A 17932-nucleotide genomic window follows, 5' to 3' on the forward strand; every position below is an offset into this window, starting at 1 on the left:
AGGTAGGAAAGGGAGTAGGGGGAAGACGGACCACGAGCGAGTGAAGCTGATGAAGGGGTGGGGAGGTAGTTGTTTGTGTTGTGTGAGTGAGTGAGCAGGGTCGGTCCATGCGCCCCCCCCCATGGCGGTCGTCTAGGTGGTCGGGTGTGGTACGGCGGCGGCGGCGGCGGCGGTGAGTGAGAGTTGTGCGAGTGAGTGTGAGTGGGCGGCGCAATCACCCCTCCCCACCCCTCCCCCTCCCCCTCCCTTTACATCATCCCGAGGTCGCCTACTGGTCCGTTCTGCTCTGTCCTTGGCAGCAGCTTCACTGGTTCGTGGTTCGTCTTTCCCCTCCTCCCCCTCCTCCCTGTTACCTTTGCCGCTCTCTCCCCCCCTATGTGTCCCTTCTCTCAGCCTTCTTATCAGGCACTCTTCCTTTGTCTTTCGGCATCACCTTTTTCTATCCCTCAGCTCCCCACGTTTCCTAATCCTTCTCCACCAGCATCCCGCCGCTCTCCTTTTGCTTTTGTAGCAGCCTGTTTGGTGGTCCTAACTGTCTCCTTGGTAACTTCCCCAACCCGCTCTTACTCCCCCTGGCCCCCATTTCAGCACCGCGCTCTCACCAAACTCGCTATTGCTCAGTCCGTCCCTATCTCTCTTCATCTAATACACCCTTTCGCACCTCACCCTTGTGCGCGCTTCCGCCCCACCCCACCCTTGTGCTTGGCAGCTAGTTTTATGTTTCGCAACCTGGCAATGGCGTCGTTGACCCTCGCCAACACCTCCCTATTCACGTCATCATGGGTCGGTAAATATATTCCTGATATGCAGTATTCGCCTTCGCCAGTTGCATCTACACCGTCTATCGTCTGTGCTTCGTCGTACACCCCCCCCCTCCCCCTCCTTCCTTCGTCCTTCTCCTCCCGCCCCGCTCAATCCCTTGCCTAAACTTTCCTGTTACCTCCCTCCTCCTTCCTCGCCAACGCCCCCAACCGCCAACCGCCAACTGCCAACTGCCACTCCCTTCATCAGATCGTTCACGACTACGGCCACCCCGGCCTCACCAACGACTTTCTGGTGGCCACCTCCCACCCCCTGGCACTGAGGTACAACGACCGAGCCCCCCTGGAGAGCCACCACGCGGCCGCGGCCTTCACTCTGCTAGCCGACCGACCTGACCTGGACGTCACTGCGGGCCTTATCGCCGCGGAGAGGGCGGCATTCCGGAAGCAGGTCCTAGAGCTCGTCCTGGCCACCGACATGAAGCAACACTTTGCCGTACTCAACCAGTTTAATACGGTACATAGACTGGCTGGCAAGGTGGATAGCGGCTCGGGCTCGGGGGGGGTTGGGGGGAGCGCAACGTTCAATGGCAAGGGGGACAACGGGAATGCAGCAGCTGCAGCTGGATCAGCGGTTAAGCACCCGCGTATCCACCACTGTGGTGTCGTACAAAGTGCCGTAGACGGATCACTGGTGGCGGTGGCGGTGGAGGGAGAGGCGGGGTGTGGCCCGAGTGGAGGTGATGGGAAGGTGGAGGTGGTGGCGGCCCCGGTGCCGCTGAACGAGACGGAAAGACTTCTGACGCTACAGGTGCGTGCAGGGGTTGAGGCGAGGGGGGTTGAGAGGGAGTGAGATGGTGGGGCAGGGGAGGTGAGAGGGAGTGAGGGGGTGGGGGCGGCGCGGGTGAGAGGGAGTGAGAGGGTGGGGGAGAGAGCGGGAGAGGATGGAGAGGGAGAGAGGGAAGAACGGAAAGATTGAGGTAAGGAGGGGAAGTGAGGACGGAAGGATGGGAAGAGTTGGGGGGTTGGCGGGGCCTGTTGGTGGTGACAGATCCGAACACCACTGTTTGACCGATTGGGCCGCTCGGTAAGCTAGCTACCGAAACATATGAGGAATGCGGGATGTTCCACATGTGTTTTGCCGTACACGCACCGTACAGGTCATGTTTAAGGCTTCCGACATCGGCCACCTGGGGGCGAGTCCAGAAAATCACAAGAGGTGGCTTACCTGCCTTGAGGAGGAGTTCTTCCGTCAGGGCGACCAGGAGCGCCAGAGGGGCCTCCCAGTCAGTCCCCTGTTTGACCGGGCCAAGCAGGGAGTCAGCAAGAGCCAGGTGGGGGGTTGGGGGGAAAGGAGGGGGGTTGGGACGGAAAGGGGGGAAAATGGGGAAGGGGTTGGTGGGAAAGGTGGGAAGATTGGAACAGGGAGGAAAAAGGGAGAAAGGGAGGGAGGCGTAGGGGGGGGGTAGGGCGGGGGGGGGGGGTACATATGGGCGCAACAAATAGAGGAAGTGGATGATAAATGATGGTGTCGACGACGATGCCCAAATATGGACACAGCTGAGCTGGAGTGTTGCTGTGACTATCAGTCTCACGCAATGGCCGAGGTCGCTACTCTCCGCCCCTCGCTCCCCCCTCCCCCGCAGCAGCATCACTCGTCTGTGGTCCGTCTTCCCCCTTCCCTCCCCCCCTCCCTCCCGTCTTCCCCCCTCCCTCCCGTCTTCCCCCCTTGTCAATTCCACCATCTAGTTCGACACCTTCTGCGTCATCCTGCGTCGACTTTGCATTTTTGTTTCTTTTTAGTCCCTGCGTCATATTCCGCTTTCATTTAGGTTCTTTAGGGCTTCTTATTCCCGGGTCCCCTAGTCAGCCAGCTTAATATTTCCTTTCAGCGGCACTCGCACTTTCTCATCTCGCTTGCTGTTTACAAACGTTGCAACCTCTCTGCCTCGCATGTGCTCTTGCCCGCCGCTTCTGCTGCCTTGCCAGGTGAGTCCGAGTAGGTTCGAGAGCTTTGTCGGTGTATCGCGTTCGCGTTCGCCGGCTCGGCGGACTAGGATTGCTGGGTCGGTCGGGTCGGCGCATGTGGGGGGGGGTTGGGATGAGCACTTGCATGTCACCAGCTCTTTATCACCAGCAGCTTATCAGCCGGATTTGCTACGATCTCGTAAATGCCGCCGCCAGGCCGGCGGCAAATATTCTTTTCCAGCTTACGTCAGCACTACTTTTTCGCCGCCTGTACACCTACCTTTACTTCCTTACGGCTTCGTTTTACTTTTCTTCCGCTCTTACTCTAGTCTTGGCGGCTAGTAGGTAGGTTTCCGCGGTCGTCTTCATTACATCATCCCGAGGTCGCCGCCTTCAAGAACGCCTACTGGCCAGTTCTGCTCCTTGGCAGCAGCTTCACTCGTTCGTGGTTCGTCTTTCCCTCCCTCCCTCCCTCCCTCCCTCTCAAAGGTGGGGTTCTACGACTTCGTGGCGCTGCCGCTGGTGCGAGCCGTGGCGGAGGCCTTCCCTGGAGCGCTGCCCCTGCTGCGCTGCTTCTCTGAGAATTACAAATACTGGAAGGAGCTGGAGGCGGAGGCGTCAGGGGCGGCGTCAGAGGCGACGGCAGGGGCGTCAGCGGCGGCAGGGGCGGCGTCAGGGGCATCAGCGGCGGCGGGGGCGGCGTCAGGGGCATCAGCGGCGGCGGGGGCGGCGTCAGGGGCATCAGCGGCGGCGGGGCCGGCGGCAGGGGCGTCAGCGGCGGCAGGAACAGCATTGGCATCAGCGGCGTCAGGGGCGACGTCAGGAGCATCAGCTGGTGATGAGGTGCCACCAACCCCAGCACCAGTACCAGCGGCACCATCGAAGCCGGCAGCTTGGGAGTCGGAATGCGGTGGACGTAGCTCTGATAACAGTAACGCCACAACCCCCGCCGCTACTGCAGCTACTACCTCAGCCACATGAGCAGTTGGTAAGTGAAACGCTGGTGAGCCACCGGGGGCCAGCCGGTGACGTCATCGTACCCCGTAGGGCCTGGGGTCCGTCATTCCGGAAAGGCGCGTCCGTAATACTGGATTATGAACATAAACCTACCTACCTACCTAACCACCTATCTAACCACCTACCTAACCACCTACCTACCTACCTACCAGCTTTACGATTGGGGCCGAGGTTGTTCGCGCCGTGCAAAGGTGGGCATCTGCCGATCAAGCAAGGCATGGTGACTGGAAGCTAAGGCGGAGGAGGACGAGGAAAACGAGGCATTTGTGCTGCCTGTTCTGCGTCAGCATGGCCGGGTTTGGAGGTCGTGCCTGCCGGTGGTGTGTGCGTGGTGGGGCTGCTGCTGTGGTGTGCATTACCCGGCAGTGCTGTAGGGGATCTCAGTGGTGGCCAGCGGTATAGCATTAGGTAGAGACATATATTAGTAGCAAATGATGGCGGTGGTTCTGACTGGTGCTCATGTTGTGTTTTGCATGCAAGCGGGCTGAAGCGTGTTGGCGAGCAGTTGCTTGTTATGGCAGAGTGGTGGCGGCGGTGCTGGTGCTGGTGATGGTTGCTGGTGATGATGGTAGGTGGTGGTGGTGATGGTGGTGGTGGTGGTGGCGGCATGTGTGGTGGTGAAGGACGTGACGGTCTCGACAGCAGAGGATATACGAATAAATGGTACTGGTAATGGTAGGTGTCCGGAGCGGCTATAGCATATGCATGCACATATGTTTGCTTACGTAAGGTACAGTGGTATAAAGGTACGTTTAAAGGTACTAACATGTAGATATCGTGGCGTTACTAGCACGCAGCGGGCTATCTTAATTAATGGTTGGCAGTTAATCTTAATGGTTGGCAGTTACAGTGTCCGCACAAGTGCAGAGGGCTCCGTCAAATCCGCTCATTTAAACTATAGAGGCTGGCCCCGCTGAAAAGGCCTCTCCCGAGATATGCTGGTATTCGCACGTGTTTCTAGTTTTGATCTGTGTGCCGCACTTTGTGTACCAGCGACTACATAAACACGTTCGTCATTCACGAGGGCTGCACGATTAGGTCGAAGCACGACAAAGTGCGATGAGGATGTACACTGCTGTACGCTAATGCTTTGCTGTGCGGATGGGCATAACCGGTATCAACTGCCGTACAAATTAATGGCGTTGTCGTACCTTTAGCGGGACAAGAGGCATGCTTCGGTTTCAGCAGAGATAAGTAAATTAAATACTTCCAGATTCACTGTACAGGCTTATGCGAAACCTTTTTGTCGTTTTTTAGTTGCCTCACACTTCTTAGCTACGGCGATGGATGCGAGCATTTCGACATTAAAACTACAACAGATGGATAGTAACTACTCCGTAGACTACGGACATATCTACCGCCGTCCGTGGCGGGCTCCGTTCCTAGATACCTCCGGATACCCCCGCTAGACACAAACTACAACTCGGTCTTCCCATCCTAAACAGGAAGAGGGAGATTAATATATTCATGTTTTTATGCATGTTTTTGAATGGTCCTTCCGGTGCCGCTGGTAGGTAATATTTATCCTGGCCCGTGTGCCAGGATGATGGACGAGCACCTGCCGTGAATACCCCAGCACCACGTGCAACCCTCCCAGCCAGTCCAGTCCAGTTGTTTTTGTTATTTCCAATTTTCGTGCACACACTGAAGCGCACACGTGCCCAGCCCCATGCACACGAGGGGGCAGTGCTCCACCGATTTCTCTCACTTCCCCCAGCAAACAGCAAACATCTCTTCAGGAGCCGCATCCTCTTTGCTAGCATCACTACAAAGCTGGACAATCACTGCCTGACATAATAGTGTACGCGTGAGTCTTGGTTTTGCATTTGTGTCCGCAGGTTGTGGACACAGACACAGACAGAGACACACGCGGAAATTCATGTGAATGTTCGAAGCGAGGACATAAACAGTCGACCGACCATCGTAGAAGTAATGCGAAGACATGTTACCACTGGTGGAGCGGTCCTTATTAGGAACTAGTACAAGTTCAACAGCCCGCCAGACTTGCGGACAAAGGCTGTGTGCGTTTGTACTCATTTTGCTGAATTGTACTACATTCAACTAATAGAGCTCCAGAACACTCGGCTTCATCATGCACAGTCATGTTTTCTCATTTAAAAAGTGATGCTAGCGTGATGTACTTAGAAGGCGTTTAGAATTAATCTCATGCATTATGACCACTTCAGCCAAACAATCCTTCGATATGTTCTGAAGGCACCTCAGTCATTCTTTCCGAAATGAACACGGAATGAGAACGGAATGGACGCCAAATGAAGGAATAATTCCCGGGGAATCGAAGGGGTGGCGGTTCCTAGGTTGTAGCATAGATACGGCAAAAAACAAGTCATTCAGCAGGGCTCCCAGGGGATGGATTTAGGGCGTTGGCCTCGTCCTTGGCCGACAATTTTGCCAGCGGCAGTCACTGGCGCAGTCAAGCTCGCGCAGTTACATGGCAGCGGACAGCAACAAGGTCACCAGATGTTAGGCCACCACGCGTGCAGGGTGATGAGGGATTATCTTCATTTAATAAATCAAGTTTAGGCCGACGTTCATCATCCGGCAGCAAGTTCCGGTGGTGCTGGGTGCGGTACGCAAGTCCGAATGCGGAATTGGAGAAGAGCGGAGAAAGTCGGCCAGACATCAGTTTGGGTGGGTTAAGGCGCGGTGTCCTGAAACAATGAAAGAAGCAGGGAATCGCCGGTGGCCACATCTTCCTGGCGTGAACTTAAGGAACCTCGTTCCTTCCCGTGTATGAGAGTGTCTGTTTGGGGGCAGCTTAGTCGTGGATTTGATTAGGTTTTTATGTGACCATGTCTGGTCTGCCGAGGTCTTGTAAAGTTTTAAAAATGTTTTACAGTACCAAAATTGGTTGAAGAATCTGGTTGAGAATTTGCTCCCTCTCGTCATTACAAGTTGATGCAATCCATGCTTAGGGGATGTTAATGCAAGCCCAATGGCCTTGCTCATGCATGCCCTGGCAGTTGCATAGGTTTACGGGACTGTGGCGGAAAAAGTTTCTCGGCACTAGCAAGTGATCATGCCGTGAATATGATGTTAAACATCACGTTCCCTTCAGACTATTGCAACCTTACTGAACGCAGCCGATCGACCGCACGTCCCAGCTGCTTGTACAGTACGAGGGCAATTCCGGCGCAGCATGCGTTGAGGGAGCTGTACTCGGTTAGATGGATGTGAATACATCAGATATTTTTCTGGTATCTTTTCAAATCAATGCTCGAATGATACCAGCGTCCAAAGTTGAGGCACTTGCCGATGCATTGTGTTATCTGGGAAACGGCTAAAGATTGACAGATTGTGTCGAGAGTTGTTTTCATAGCAAGGGTATTTTGCTTAGCTTTGCAGCATGGACGGAGGGGGACCTGGGGGCAACGCGCCGTTGGATTCAATGGTCGAGGCGAAAGCAACCACATGGAGAGATTTGCCGGATCATCTGCTGGAGGTATGTAAAGGCTGGTTTGCATCAGCGATAATACATGCATAGAGGACCTTGATGCGATGCGCGCAAAGTGTGCTTCCCATAATGATTTCCTTAGAGTTCTTCCATCAAATGCCTGCCTATGGACACATCATAGCCTGATAAGTGCAAAACCGTGTTCCTTGGTTGTCGCCTCTCAATTGCAGCGACAAAGCAGCTCGGTCACTGCCCTTGCTTGTCAGGAGACGGCCTAATACCCTATTTGCAATTTATGCTTCTATCCCTCTCGCTGCTGCTCGGTATTGCAGACCATTCTGAACCTTGGGCCGATGGCTCCCTGCAACCCCCGTATCCCTTGCCACACAACAACAGGCTATCGGCTCGCATGTTTATGGTATTGACTATCTGACAGCGCGCCATGTCTGCCATGCCTGGCGTCGCGCACTGTCGCCGATTACTCGGACAGTCAAGGTACGTGAGGTAGCTTGCGCGCGTGTGTTTATATTTGTGCTTGTGTACGCCACCAGGGGAAGATAATCACAGGAAATGGTTCAGGAGCATCATCCATCCTTCCAAACACCTACCGGTACTTCTAAACCCAGTTCGTCCTTAAGTCTGCTGAACCTTCCCCCCGGCCTCCCTTCCTCCCCCCCTCCTAGTTGGGTCAAAAGTCCAAGTTGGCTGTGTTTCCTTTTATCCCCCTTCCACCCCGCTAACCCCCACCCCCGGTAGTCAGGTGCTTTTTAATACGTCGTCGTCAGCTAATCCCCTTCTATTCTTTTGGCGCCACCACCACCATTACCATCAGCAGCAGGAGCAGCATACCAACATTACCATCACCATCATCATCACCACCACCACCACCACCATCATAATCCTCATTACCAGCGCCATCATCATCACCACCACCATCATCGTTTCCATCATATGACTTCCCCCCCATCTCTCCCCCTCCTCCCCCCCCCCCACCCTGCCACAGATGAATCTCCACCACGCGGGACTGGATCCAGCGGCCCGACTTGGGGCGATGCAGCGAGCGTTCCCAAGGTGGGTTGGTGACAGGGTTGGGGTGGTGAGGGGGGGGTATCTAATCCGCCGCCTCCGCCTCCTGCTCCTGCTCCTGCTCCTCCTGCACCTGCTCTTCGTCCTCCTCCTCCCCTTCCTGCTCCTCCTCCTCTTCCTACTGCTCTCCGTAGGGTAGGGACGCCGGTAGGTGTTTTGCCAGTTAGGGCCCCGAAAGCGCGCAGACGGACAAGATTTTTGCATTACATGACAATAACCATGATGATGATGATGATGTGATGATGATGATGATAACGCTGATGATGGTGTGATAATTCCTCCCCGCGATGATGCCGCCCTTCCTCACAAATGAACGTCTGGTTGCATTTCCACGGTCGCCATCATCATGGGCGTCATCATCACCTCCGTGTCACCCTCGCCGTCGTGATCGTTATCATGATGCTCAGGGCCTGCCGCATGGCCCTCTACGTGGATGCGAACTCGGAGCGCGGCGAGGTCGACCTCGTCGTGAGTTACCTTTTCCCCATTACCTCTCTTTCCTTGGTTGGCAGCAGCTTCACTCTTTCATGGTCCGTCTTTTCCCCCTCCCCCCCGTGGTGGGGTGGGGGCTTGACACCTCACTTGACACCTGGCCTCTGGGCGGTGCGTCTAGTCGATGTAGAGTAGGTCTGGCTGGCTGTTCGATATCAGTCAGACTTTCACTCGCATGTGTACCGACATACATGCATACATACGGCGTTCTGGCCGGCCATAGAATCCCCCTCACCCTCCATTGTGTTCCTTTAGGTACGGCTCCGTGTAGCCATTTAGGATTGAGCTTCTTGGCATTTGGAAATTTCAGCTTTTGCACAGCAGACTTTACATATAAAGCTTTTCCCTAATGCCAAACACGTGGCCACATGGGCCCCCCCCGACGTGCTTCCCGGCGGCCCCCCCCGGGACCCCGTTACCATACACACACATACTTACATACAAACACACACATGCACGGCCCCCAGGCGGCTTTGTGTGCCACCATTCGCGCCATGGCGGATACTACCACGCCATCCGTCGCGTCATTGTCATCATCTCGGGCTCCGGAACCAAACCCACCCGCCTCTTCCACAACCACAACCACCACAACCGCCGCAACGGGAACTAGCGACCAGAACAAACGGCTGCAGCACCCGACGGGGGAATCAGACCGGTGTCAACACCAGGAGGGGAGAGCAGTGCCAGGCGCGAACGTATGCGCCGTGGGAAATGGGGGTGAAGAAAGCAGCGCCTCCGCAGCGGCGGCCGCGGCGGAAGCGACGGGTACGACGGCTGCTGCTACGGCAGCGGCGGCGGCAGCAGCGACGGGTACGATGGCTGCTGCTACGGTGGCGGCGGCGGCAGCAGCGGCGGCGGGTGAGCTCTGGGCAGCGGAAAACACCACTACTGCCCTTGGGATTGTACCGTTTGGCGGCGGCGACGGCGGCGGAGGCGGTCCTGGTCCGCCGTCGTACAGCTCCATGGCGCCGCCCCCTCCACCTCAGCCGGCGGAGGCGCCCGGGCCCTGCTGTGAGCACACGACTGGCAGTAGCGGCGGCGGTAGCAGTAGTGGCGGTAGGCTCATGTGGCAGTTTATGTCGATTACGGTTGGAGCTTCGGTTTTACCGTTGAACCGAGATCAGTTGGACCCAATTACCCACCGACTGATTACCAGCTGTCGGTGGGTTGGTCAGCAGGTACGGCAGCTACCGGGGGTTGGTGCCCATGCTGGAGATCGCAGTAACCCCATCATTTTCTATTCTTACATCATCGGGCCGTGGTTTCTTTAAGAGGAAAAACATTGATGTAGGAAATGAATGAGCGTTTGAATAAATAGTGAGTTAAATGAATGCGTATTATGAGTACCCTCTGTTATGGAGCTGTTTAGCATCCTTGTCTTCATCAGGAGTTATTTTGGCGCAACGGCTCTTCATCAGGTTCCATCATCATGACTCCACAACGTCTTCGTTGCACCCACACCATTTCACAGCAGGAAACTTTCCCTTTCGCGCTGTCCCTCCTAGAGCCCTTCCGCAGCCAATTTGTTTTGCCTTCATTTTCCACCTCCTCCTTTTTTTGCCTTCATTTTCCACCTCCTCCTTTTTTTGCCTTCATTTTCACGGAAGATTGTACCCCCCCCCTTGTGATCCCCCCCTGCAACCCTTTCCTCCCATATCATCCCCATCCAACCCAACCCACCCTCCTCCCTTCCCCAAAACGCATCCCTTCCCTCACCCCTTACACACACGCATACTAACCATACGTACATACGTACATTCAAACATACGTACACCTGCACCCACACACGCCGCAGCTAGCCGCAGCTCTGGCCGCCTCCCAGCCCGCCCTCTGCCGTCTCCGCCACCTGACCTCGCTGGAGCTCACAGCCGACACAGCCCTCTTCGCCGCCCTGGTGCCGCAGCTGGCGCGGCCCGGGGCCGCGCCCAGTCTTACAGAGCTTAGATTTACTCGGGCGGAAGCTTCTAGAGGGTCGCTTGGGCGGTGGCTGGCGGCGGCGGCAGCGGCAGGAGGAGGAGCGGGAGGAGGGGGGACGGGGTTGGGTATGGCGGCGGCGATGGAGGCGCTAGGGAGTTTGACTGGACTGAAATCCCTGTCATTGAATGCAGGTATGTGGGGAGAAGGATGGTGGGGGGGAGGTACCAGCACAAAGCTAGGAAAGCCGCCTGGCGACGTTTATAGCGAGGAATGGGGAGGAGGGGGGTTGAGAGGGGGGGTGATTTGTGGGGGTGATTTGTGGGGGATTTGAGTGGTGATTTGTGTATTTCCTGTGTGTAGAGGGGAAAGTATGAGTTAAAGGGGTTTCGCGATTACTTTGGTTTCGTACGGCTGCCCGGTCCCCTTCATTTCTCCGCGAAGCATGTGCTTGTGTGTGTACACGTGGGCTCGTTGGGTTTTGATTTTGGGCACATGATTCCAGTTCCACCTCCAAACCCCCGCCGCCGCTTCCTGATGTTAAAAGCTTAACACACACATATCACACACGCACACAAACATACATACGCACAAACACACACATGTGCAGGACTCCCCGGTTTGCCGTTAGCCGTGTCGCGTCTGTCCCACCTGGCGGCTCTGGAGCTGCATCACAGCGGTCGGGGTGTGACGGTGGTGGAGGATGTGGCGCCCCTGGAGGCGCTGACGGGCCTGAGCTGCCTCAAACTAAGGTGCGTGTGTATGTATGTGTGTGTGTGTTTGGAGGGGTGGAGAAATGAAAAGGTTGGTAGAGGAAGCGGGGGTCGCGGGGGGGGAAAGATTGTGTGAGAGGGGGTCCTTAAAGCTCTACTTTTTTTCGGGGGTTTGCTCACCCCCCCCCCGCCTCTCCACCCCCAACCCCTGCATCCGCGCCGTCATATGGCTGCCTGCTGTTCCTGGGGCTGGTGCCGCTGGTACTTAGAATGCGGTCGTTTGCGCCTTTTGCTTCATCACGATCATCACCATCATCACCATCATCATCACCATCATCACCATCATCACCATCATCACCATCATCACCATCATCACCATCATCATCACCATCATCACCACCATCAATATCATCATCAGTAGCAGCTCCCCCCTTTCCCCTTCAGCCCTTCCCCTCCCACAACCATTACAACCACCACAACCAATTTATCTCGGGTGCACAAAACCTTTTGCGTAACCCCTCTTGCGTAAACCCCAAACACCATCAGGTACATGGCTCTTCGCGACATCTGGCAGCTGACTCGCCTGACCTCCCTGACCTCCCTGGACCTCACCGTGCGCGGCTTCTTCGCTTCCGAGGGCTTCGCTGACGGCGAGGACGAGCTGGACGAGCTGGATAACCTAGATGCGGCTATGTTGGAGGGGGGGGGAGGAGGGGGGGATTGGTTTGGGGGACTGCCGCCGCCGGTGGTGCCGCCGCCGCCTCCGGCGGCGGCGGCGCTGATCTTTCCTGTCGGCGGCTTAGGCCTTCATCATGCCATTGCAGCTGCCGCCGCAGCGGCGGCGGCAGGGCCTGGAGGAGGACAGCAGCAGCAGCAACAGCCGTTGCAATTTGGTTTTGCAATGCCGCCGCTGCAGCAACAGCAGCAACAGCCGCCGCCGCCGCCCCCAGCAGCAGCAGCAGCGGCAGCGCTGCAGGGCCAACCGCTTGCTCTGTCACTCACGCCGCCACCCCAGTCCGCGCCCGCGGATTTTCCTTTGGCCTATCGGTTGAATCATCCCGGTGTCGCGTCTGTGTGGCATGCTCACAACCCTCCCCTCCCAAACCCACATGACCTGTTCAACCCCAACGCAACTCATTATAATCATCAGCACCAACCCCACCCTGCTGCCTGGGCCGCGCTGGGACAACTACCCCCACTGCAGCACCAGCCGCACCTGCATCACCACCATTTCCGTCAAGAACACCAAGTACAACAGCAACAACACCAAGTACAACAGCAACAGCCTCAATCGCCTCCGCTATTCCACCATACGACCACGACCCGGCAGGACCAGAACTTGCATGCACAGCAAGAAGGACTGGCGGCGGCGGCGCCGCTTCCGCCGCCAGGGCTGGCAGGTTCTGGTGGTCCAGTTCTGGCACTGGGCTGCGGCGGCGGCGACGGCGACGGCGGCGGTGGAAACGTGTGGCGTCCACTCCTTTGTCCGTTTCCTGGAGGGCTCAGGGAAGGAGGTGTTGGCGGGGAAAGAGGACCGGCCTCTGCAGCGCTATCGGCAGCTGCTGATGATGCGGCGGCGGTGGCCGCTACAGGAGCCGGATGTTCTTCAAGTTTTGGTGGCGGCGGCGGCGACGCTACAGCTTCGTCTGCGGGTGCTGGCGGCAGCGGCGGTGCCGGCCCCGCCGTCGATGCAGCGGGCGCTGCCGCTGGCGGAATGAATGCTGTTGCGGCGGCCGGTGCTACGGAGGATGTGTACGACCGACGGCCGGGCTGCAGTGATGGCGGCGGAGGCGGAAGGGAGGAGCCCATGGCAGGTAGCTCCGGCGGCGGCAGCGGCGATGGTGGCGCCGGCGGGAGTCTTGTGGGATTTGGGTCTTGGATGTTCGGAGATGGCGGTTACGAGAGTGACTCCGATGGCGCTGTTACGTTCAGCTTAACATCATCCGCCGCCGGCAGCGATTATATCGCCGAGGACGACGGCGGCGGCGGCGGCGGCAGCGGCAGCGGCATTCCAGGTGTCTTAGGGGACCGCCTGGCAAGGCGCGGCGGAGGCGATGACGTTGCAGGTGCGGCGGCGGCAGGGCGCGGCGGCGGCACCTCTGTCCTTCCATCTTGTAGCGGCTGCGTTGGGGTCAGCGGAGGCAGCTGGTGGTCTCTAAGGGAACCTCCGGAGGCGTCTCAGGGTGCTCAGCGGCAGGCGGCGGCTGTGTACGGCGCGACCTTCAACAGCGGCGGCGGCGCCGCCGCCGGAGGTGTTCACCTCCGCTTTGACGAAAGCCCGGCAACTGCTGGCGTGAAGCTTTTATCGGCGTCACAACAACAGTTGTTGGGTGAACCAGAGGCGATGGCAGCGTTGGCGGCGGCGGGGCCGCCGTACGGCAGCAACCTTTTGCCTGGTGCCGCTTCGGCGGAGGCGGCGTTGCCGGACCACAACCTATCAGACGCCTCGGGCCCCTTGCTGAATGGAGTGGCGGCGGCCGCAACGACGGAGGCGGCGCCCGCGACGGCTGGCTCCCTTTTGCCGCCGCTAGCCTCCCCGCCACAGGTACGGCGTGCTGGCGGCGGCGCTGGCGGCAGCGGCTCCGCTGGCGGTGACGGAAGAGGAAGAGGAGGAGGAGCGGATGCAGGGACTACACAAGAACTGTCGGCTGCTGCTGCTCCGATTGCTGACGCTGACATGGCGACGGCGACGGCGGTATCGTCACCGCCGCCGCCGCCGCAGGCTGGCGGCGGTAGTGAGGGGCACCAGGCTGCTCCTGGCGGCGTGGCGGAGGCGGGGGTCGACGCAGGTCCTGCCGCTGCCGCTGCAGCTGCTATTGTTGAAGAAGGACAGGACCTCCTAGAGGCGGATGATGATGATGATGACGACGAAGATGATGAAGATGATGACGCGGAGGCTGACGAGGCAGCGGCGGAGCTGGAGGCGGCGGAGGTGGCCGAGGCCATCGCGCACGAGGGCAGCCTCAGCCGGCAGTTGTGGCAGGTGGTCGCTGCGCTACCCGGCCTCCGGTCGCTCAACGTCAATGCCTGGCACGAGGTAAGGAGGCAGCTGCTACTGCTGCTGCTGTCGTTGTTGTTGCTGCTGCTGCTGCTGTCGTTGTTGTTGCTATTGCTATTGCGGTTGCGACTGATGTTGTTGCTACTGGACCAGGCCCATGTGGATGGTGGTTGTTGGTAGGAGATGTGTTGCTGTCTACTTTGCTGCGAGTGACCATCGATCTGTTTGTGCCCTTTGCTTGCTGTACGATTACCAGTACGAAGAGATTTGTCAGAGCAGCCGTCAAGGTAAATATGTGACTTTTTCCTCCGTTACCCTCCCTTACTCTCCCTCTATTTGCTTGTTGCCTGTTCTGGACATGGTAAATATTCGCCCACATTTATCGTCCTCAGTATTTTCTCCTACAGTACAAACATATGCACGTGGTGCCGTACAGTGCCTGTAGTATTGGCGTTGATAGTGAGGGTGAACCAGGAAAAAGATCTTTTATAAGGCCCACCTCTACACCTCCTCACACCAGTAATTAGTTCAAGGATTATGTGTTTCCAGGTGCCCTCACTCCTTCCCCCCGCGTAGCTCCGTACAATTGGCTGTACCCGTACGGAACCCGTGCAGTCGGCTGTACCCGTACGGAACCCGTACAGTCGGCTGTACCCGTACGGAACCCGTGCAATCGGCTGTACCCGTACGGAACCCGTACAACAAGTCACGCGACACCCCTTCGCCCTCGTTTAGATCCATTGCTTCCCCCCCTATCCGTTGCTTTCCCCCCCCCCCTCACCTTCGTAAGGCCCCTCTGGATGACGAGCGGCTGGGTGAGCTGGCTAAGCTGAGCCTGCCGTGGGGAGGTCAACTGCCCGTACCTAGCGGACTGACCTCCCTAGGGTTACTGCTGCAGGTGGGACGTGTGTGTATGTGTATAGGTATATGTGTGTGCATGTATGTCTGTCTCACCCTTTTTTACAATACATACATACATACACACATACATACATACATACACGCAGGCCTCCAGCGCCTCCGCCCGCCTCTCCTCTCTATCTGATCTGCGGGAGCTCAAGGACCTCACACTGGTGGTGGCGCCGCCCAAGGTGGGTGGTGGTGGTGGTGGTGGTGGTGAGGTGCCTGAGAGAGTTTGGGGGGGGAAGGGAAGAGACGTGAGCGGCAGTATTATTATTATTACTAGTAGTAGTAGTAGTGGCAGTATTAGTAGTGGCAGTACTAGTAGTAGTAGTGGCAGTACTACTAGCGGTTGTTTTTGTTGCATTGCCGCTACCACACTACACATGCTCACAGCGCCACTGCAGACGACGTACGACATGCAGTGCAAAACTGCCGAATATCGTACGATGGTCGTTGCGCGTGTGATGTAGTTATTGTACGGGCAACTCCGTGGGGAGCTGTGTACTGCATCTCCTCGATGGCACTGGGCAACGTGGCCTATCTCCCGTACGTATGGTTGGGACAATGCCGTACGTAGGGCTCCGGTGGTCGCCTGCCTCCCCCCGCCGCCGCTGCCGTACAACTAAGTGTCCTGGATATCGAGTACGACAGTGAGGACGAGATGGACGACAAACCCGACGGTGCGGGGCCGTCGGCCGCACATCCTGGCGTGGAAGTAGTGGCTACTGGCGGCAGGGCCAGCGGCCGTACTGCAAACGTCGGAGAGCAGCAGGAGCTGCCGCCCCCGCCGCCGCCGCCGCCGCAGCAGCAGCAGCAGCAGCAACAGGAGCAAGAAGACGCCACGATGGGGGATCTATGGGATAACGGCGGCGAAGAGGCCGCCGTGGAAGTCGATGATGACGTGGAGATGGCGCCGGCGCCGGCGCATTCGCAGGCGTATCCGGCAGCGGCGGCGGCGCCAGTGACGGCAGCCATGGACACCAGCTCCGTCGACGGCGACGGCCCTGGTGCTGCCGCCGGTATCGGCGCCGCCGCCGCCGGCAGCAGCCCTGTATACCACCTGGCGGCTCTTACCGCACTGGAACGGCTTCGGTTGTACGACGACCCTGGAGCACTGCCTGTGGATCAGGAGGCCGCCAAGGTGTGCATGTATGTATGTATGCATGCATGTATGTATGTATGTACATTTGTGGGTTTCCGTATCGCCCCTCTTTCTAAGGGGGCCCGGCTATGGTGGTGATGGTGATGCATATTCGGGACGTGGGTGGGTGGCTCAAACAGTGTTGATACGAGGACACTTTTACCCCTGATGATCTTTCCCTCTCAAGCCCCTTCCTGCCCTGCAAACGAAGGTCGTCCGTTAAGCTAACGGAGCATAACAACCCCCCCAAACCCCTCGGTTCGATCCCGTCTCTCTACAATGACAGTTTTTATCCGTTGCTTGGTCCAAATTGAACGACATTTACATTTTGGGGTCCATAACGCTCCAGCGTTCCGCGGGCCTTATGTTCAGTCGCCTCGCACATCTGGATCTTTTCAATCAGGTGGGAAATTACGTTGTACGAATGCTCTGGAAAAACAATACTGATAATTACGTTGGTAACATTTCCGTGTTGCTTGTTTGTGTTGTTGGTTAGGAGTAGAACGGTTGGTAGCTGGGGGTTGCGAGGAAAATTGAGAATGTGGTAGCAGTGTGTACGACCACCGCGGGGTGTTGGAAGAGGGATCGGTTGGGTTGGGGGGAGGGGGAGGAGGGGGATAGGTGGGGGTTTGGAGGGAAGAAAAGAGAGTTGTGTGTGTGTGTATTGTCGGCATGTTTTCCTCCCCTAACCCCCTCCTCCCCTAACCCCTGCGGCTTCGGTCTGCATGTATGTATGTCTGTGTGGCTATCTATCCTGGCCATCCCTGCCCATCCTTCTACGTGTCCTTTCCCTAGCTTTTTTCTTGTCTATTTTTCTCTTCTTTGTATCACTTTTTTGTTTCCTTTATTTCTTTTTCTCTGTAACACTGTAACACTGCACCAATGCACCAGTCAGTCGTACATTCACGTACCCCTGCGACATCAAGAGGTTTTTTTTCCTAACATGATTGACTTGTCCTCTTCCCGACTTCCCGTGACCTTTGCCTTCCCTGGTGTAGACGTCAACGGTGCCGTACAGAGTACAACTGCATCACCTGCCCCCATCTCTACGCGCGTTAGGCGTGCAGAATGCCGTACTGGAAGGAGCTAACCGTGCCGGACAATTGCAAGTTAGTTGGGAGTTGGGAGTTTAGGGTTGGGATCGGTTGCTTTCATGGAAAGTTACCGGTGGTTTATTGAATGATTGGCTCTCTCTGTTTGTCTGTCTATCTGTATGTCTGTATTTTATTAGTCTATGTTTGTCCGGCCTTTTGCGGCGGCCCATGTGGACCGTCGTACAACGACCCAACCACTTCCCCACCCCCTGCGTCGCTCCTGCAGTCAGTACTTGAAGGCCTGTCGCTGTATGCTACCGTACACTGGCCTTTACGTGCAAACGGCGGTACGGATATGTACGACTGGATTGCAGGATGTGACAAGCTGGCGAGGTGTGTTTTTGCTGCACGGGGAGCAAATGGGCTGTCGTTGGAATTGGTTACGGGGTGGTTAGGGGTTGGGGCGGGGGTGGTTAGGGGGTGGGGCGGGTGT

General features: G+C 57.1%; 3 protein-coding genes across 3 annotated transcripts in view; all 3 read left to right on the top strand.

Moving 5' to 3' along the window:
- Positions 1-1395, top strand: part of pde13 (3'5'-cyclic nucleotide phosphodiesterase) — a gene marked incomplete at both ends in the record, with an annotated part of 1989 nt that extends 594 nt beyond the window's left edge. Inside the window, one exon of the mRNA XM_002958639.1 lies at positions 1012-1395. Within this exon, the coding sequence (XP_002958685.1) occupies positions 1012-1395 (384 nt within the window). The remainder of the gene's footprint in view (positions 1-1011) is intronic.
- A 149-nt stretch (positions 1396-1544) lies between these two features.
- On the top strand, positions 1545-3772 carry pde14 (3'5'-cyclic nucleotide phosphodiesterase). The gene is made up of 3 exons (XM_002958640.1): positions 1545-1572; positions 1922-2095; positions 3219-3772. The coding sequence occupies exons 2-3, from the start codon at positions 1925-1927 to the stop codon at positions 3708-3710; spliced, it is 663 nt and encodes a 220-aa protein (XP_002958686.1). The 5' UTR covers positions 1545-1572; positions 1922-1924; the 3' UTR covers positions 3711-3772.
- Positions 3773-6797: 3025 nt separating this feature from the next.
- Positions 6798-17932, top strand: part of VOLCADRAFT_99987 (uncharacterized protein) — a gene marked incomplete at both ends in the record, with an annotated part of 13991 nt that continues 2856 nt past the window's right edge. The window contains 14 exons of the mRNA XM_002958641.1: positions 6798-6926; positions 7555-7653; positions 8162-8229; positions 8379-8391; positions 9723-9914; positions 10532-10844; positions 11261-11402; positions 11910-14400; positions 15152-15259; positions 15369-15452; positions 15842-16405; positions 16692-16808; positions 17404-17514; positions 17726-17832. Of these exons, the coding sequence (XP_002958687.1) occupies positions 6798-6926; positions 7555-7653; positions 8162-8229; positions 8379-8391; positions 9723-9914; positions 10532-10844; positions 11261-11402; positions 11910-14400; positions 15152-15259; positions 15369-15452; positions 15842-16405; positions 16692-16808; positions 17404-17514; positions 17726-17832 (4538 nt within the window). The remainder of the gene's footprint in view (positions 6927-7554; positions 7654-8161; positions 8230-8378; positions 8392-9722; positions 9915-10531; positions 10845-11260; positions 11403-11909; positions 14401-15151; positions 15260-15368; positions 15453-15841; positions 16406-16691; positions 16809-17403; positions 17515-17725; positions 17833-17932) is intronic.

This window comes from Volvox carteri (genome assembly GCF_000143455.1).
Source record: "Volvox carteri f. nagariensis unplaced genomic scaffold VOLCAscaffold_101, whole genome shotgun sequence".
Taxonomy (NCBI): Eukaryota; Viridiplantae; Chlorophyta; class Chlorophyceae; order Chlamydomonadales; family Volvocaceae; genus Volvox; species Volvox carteri.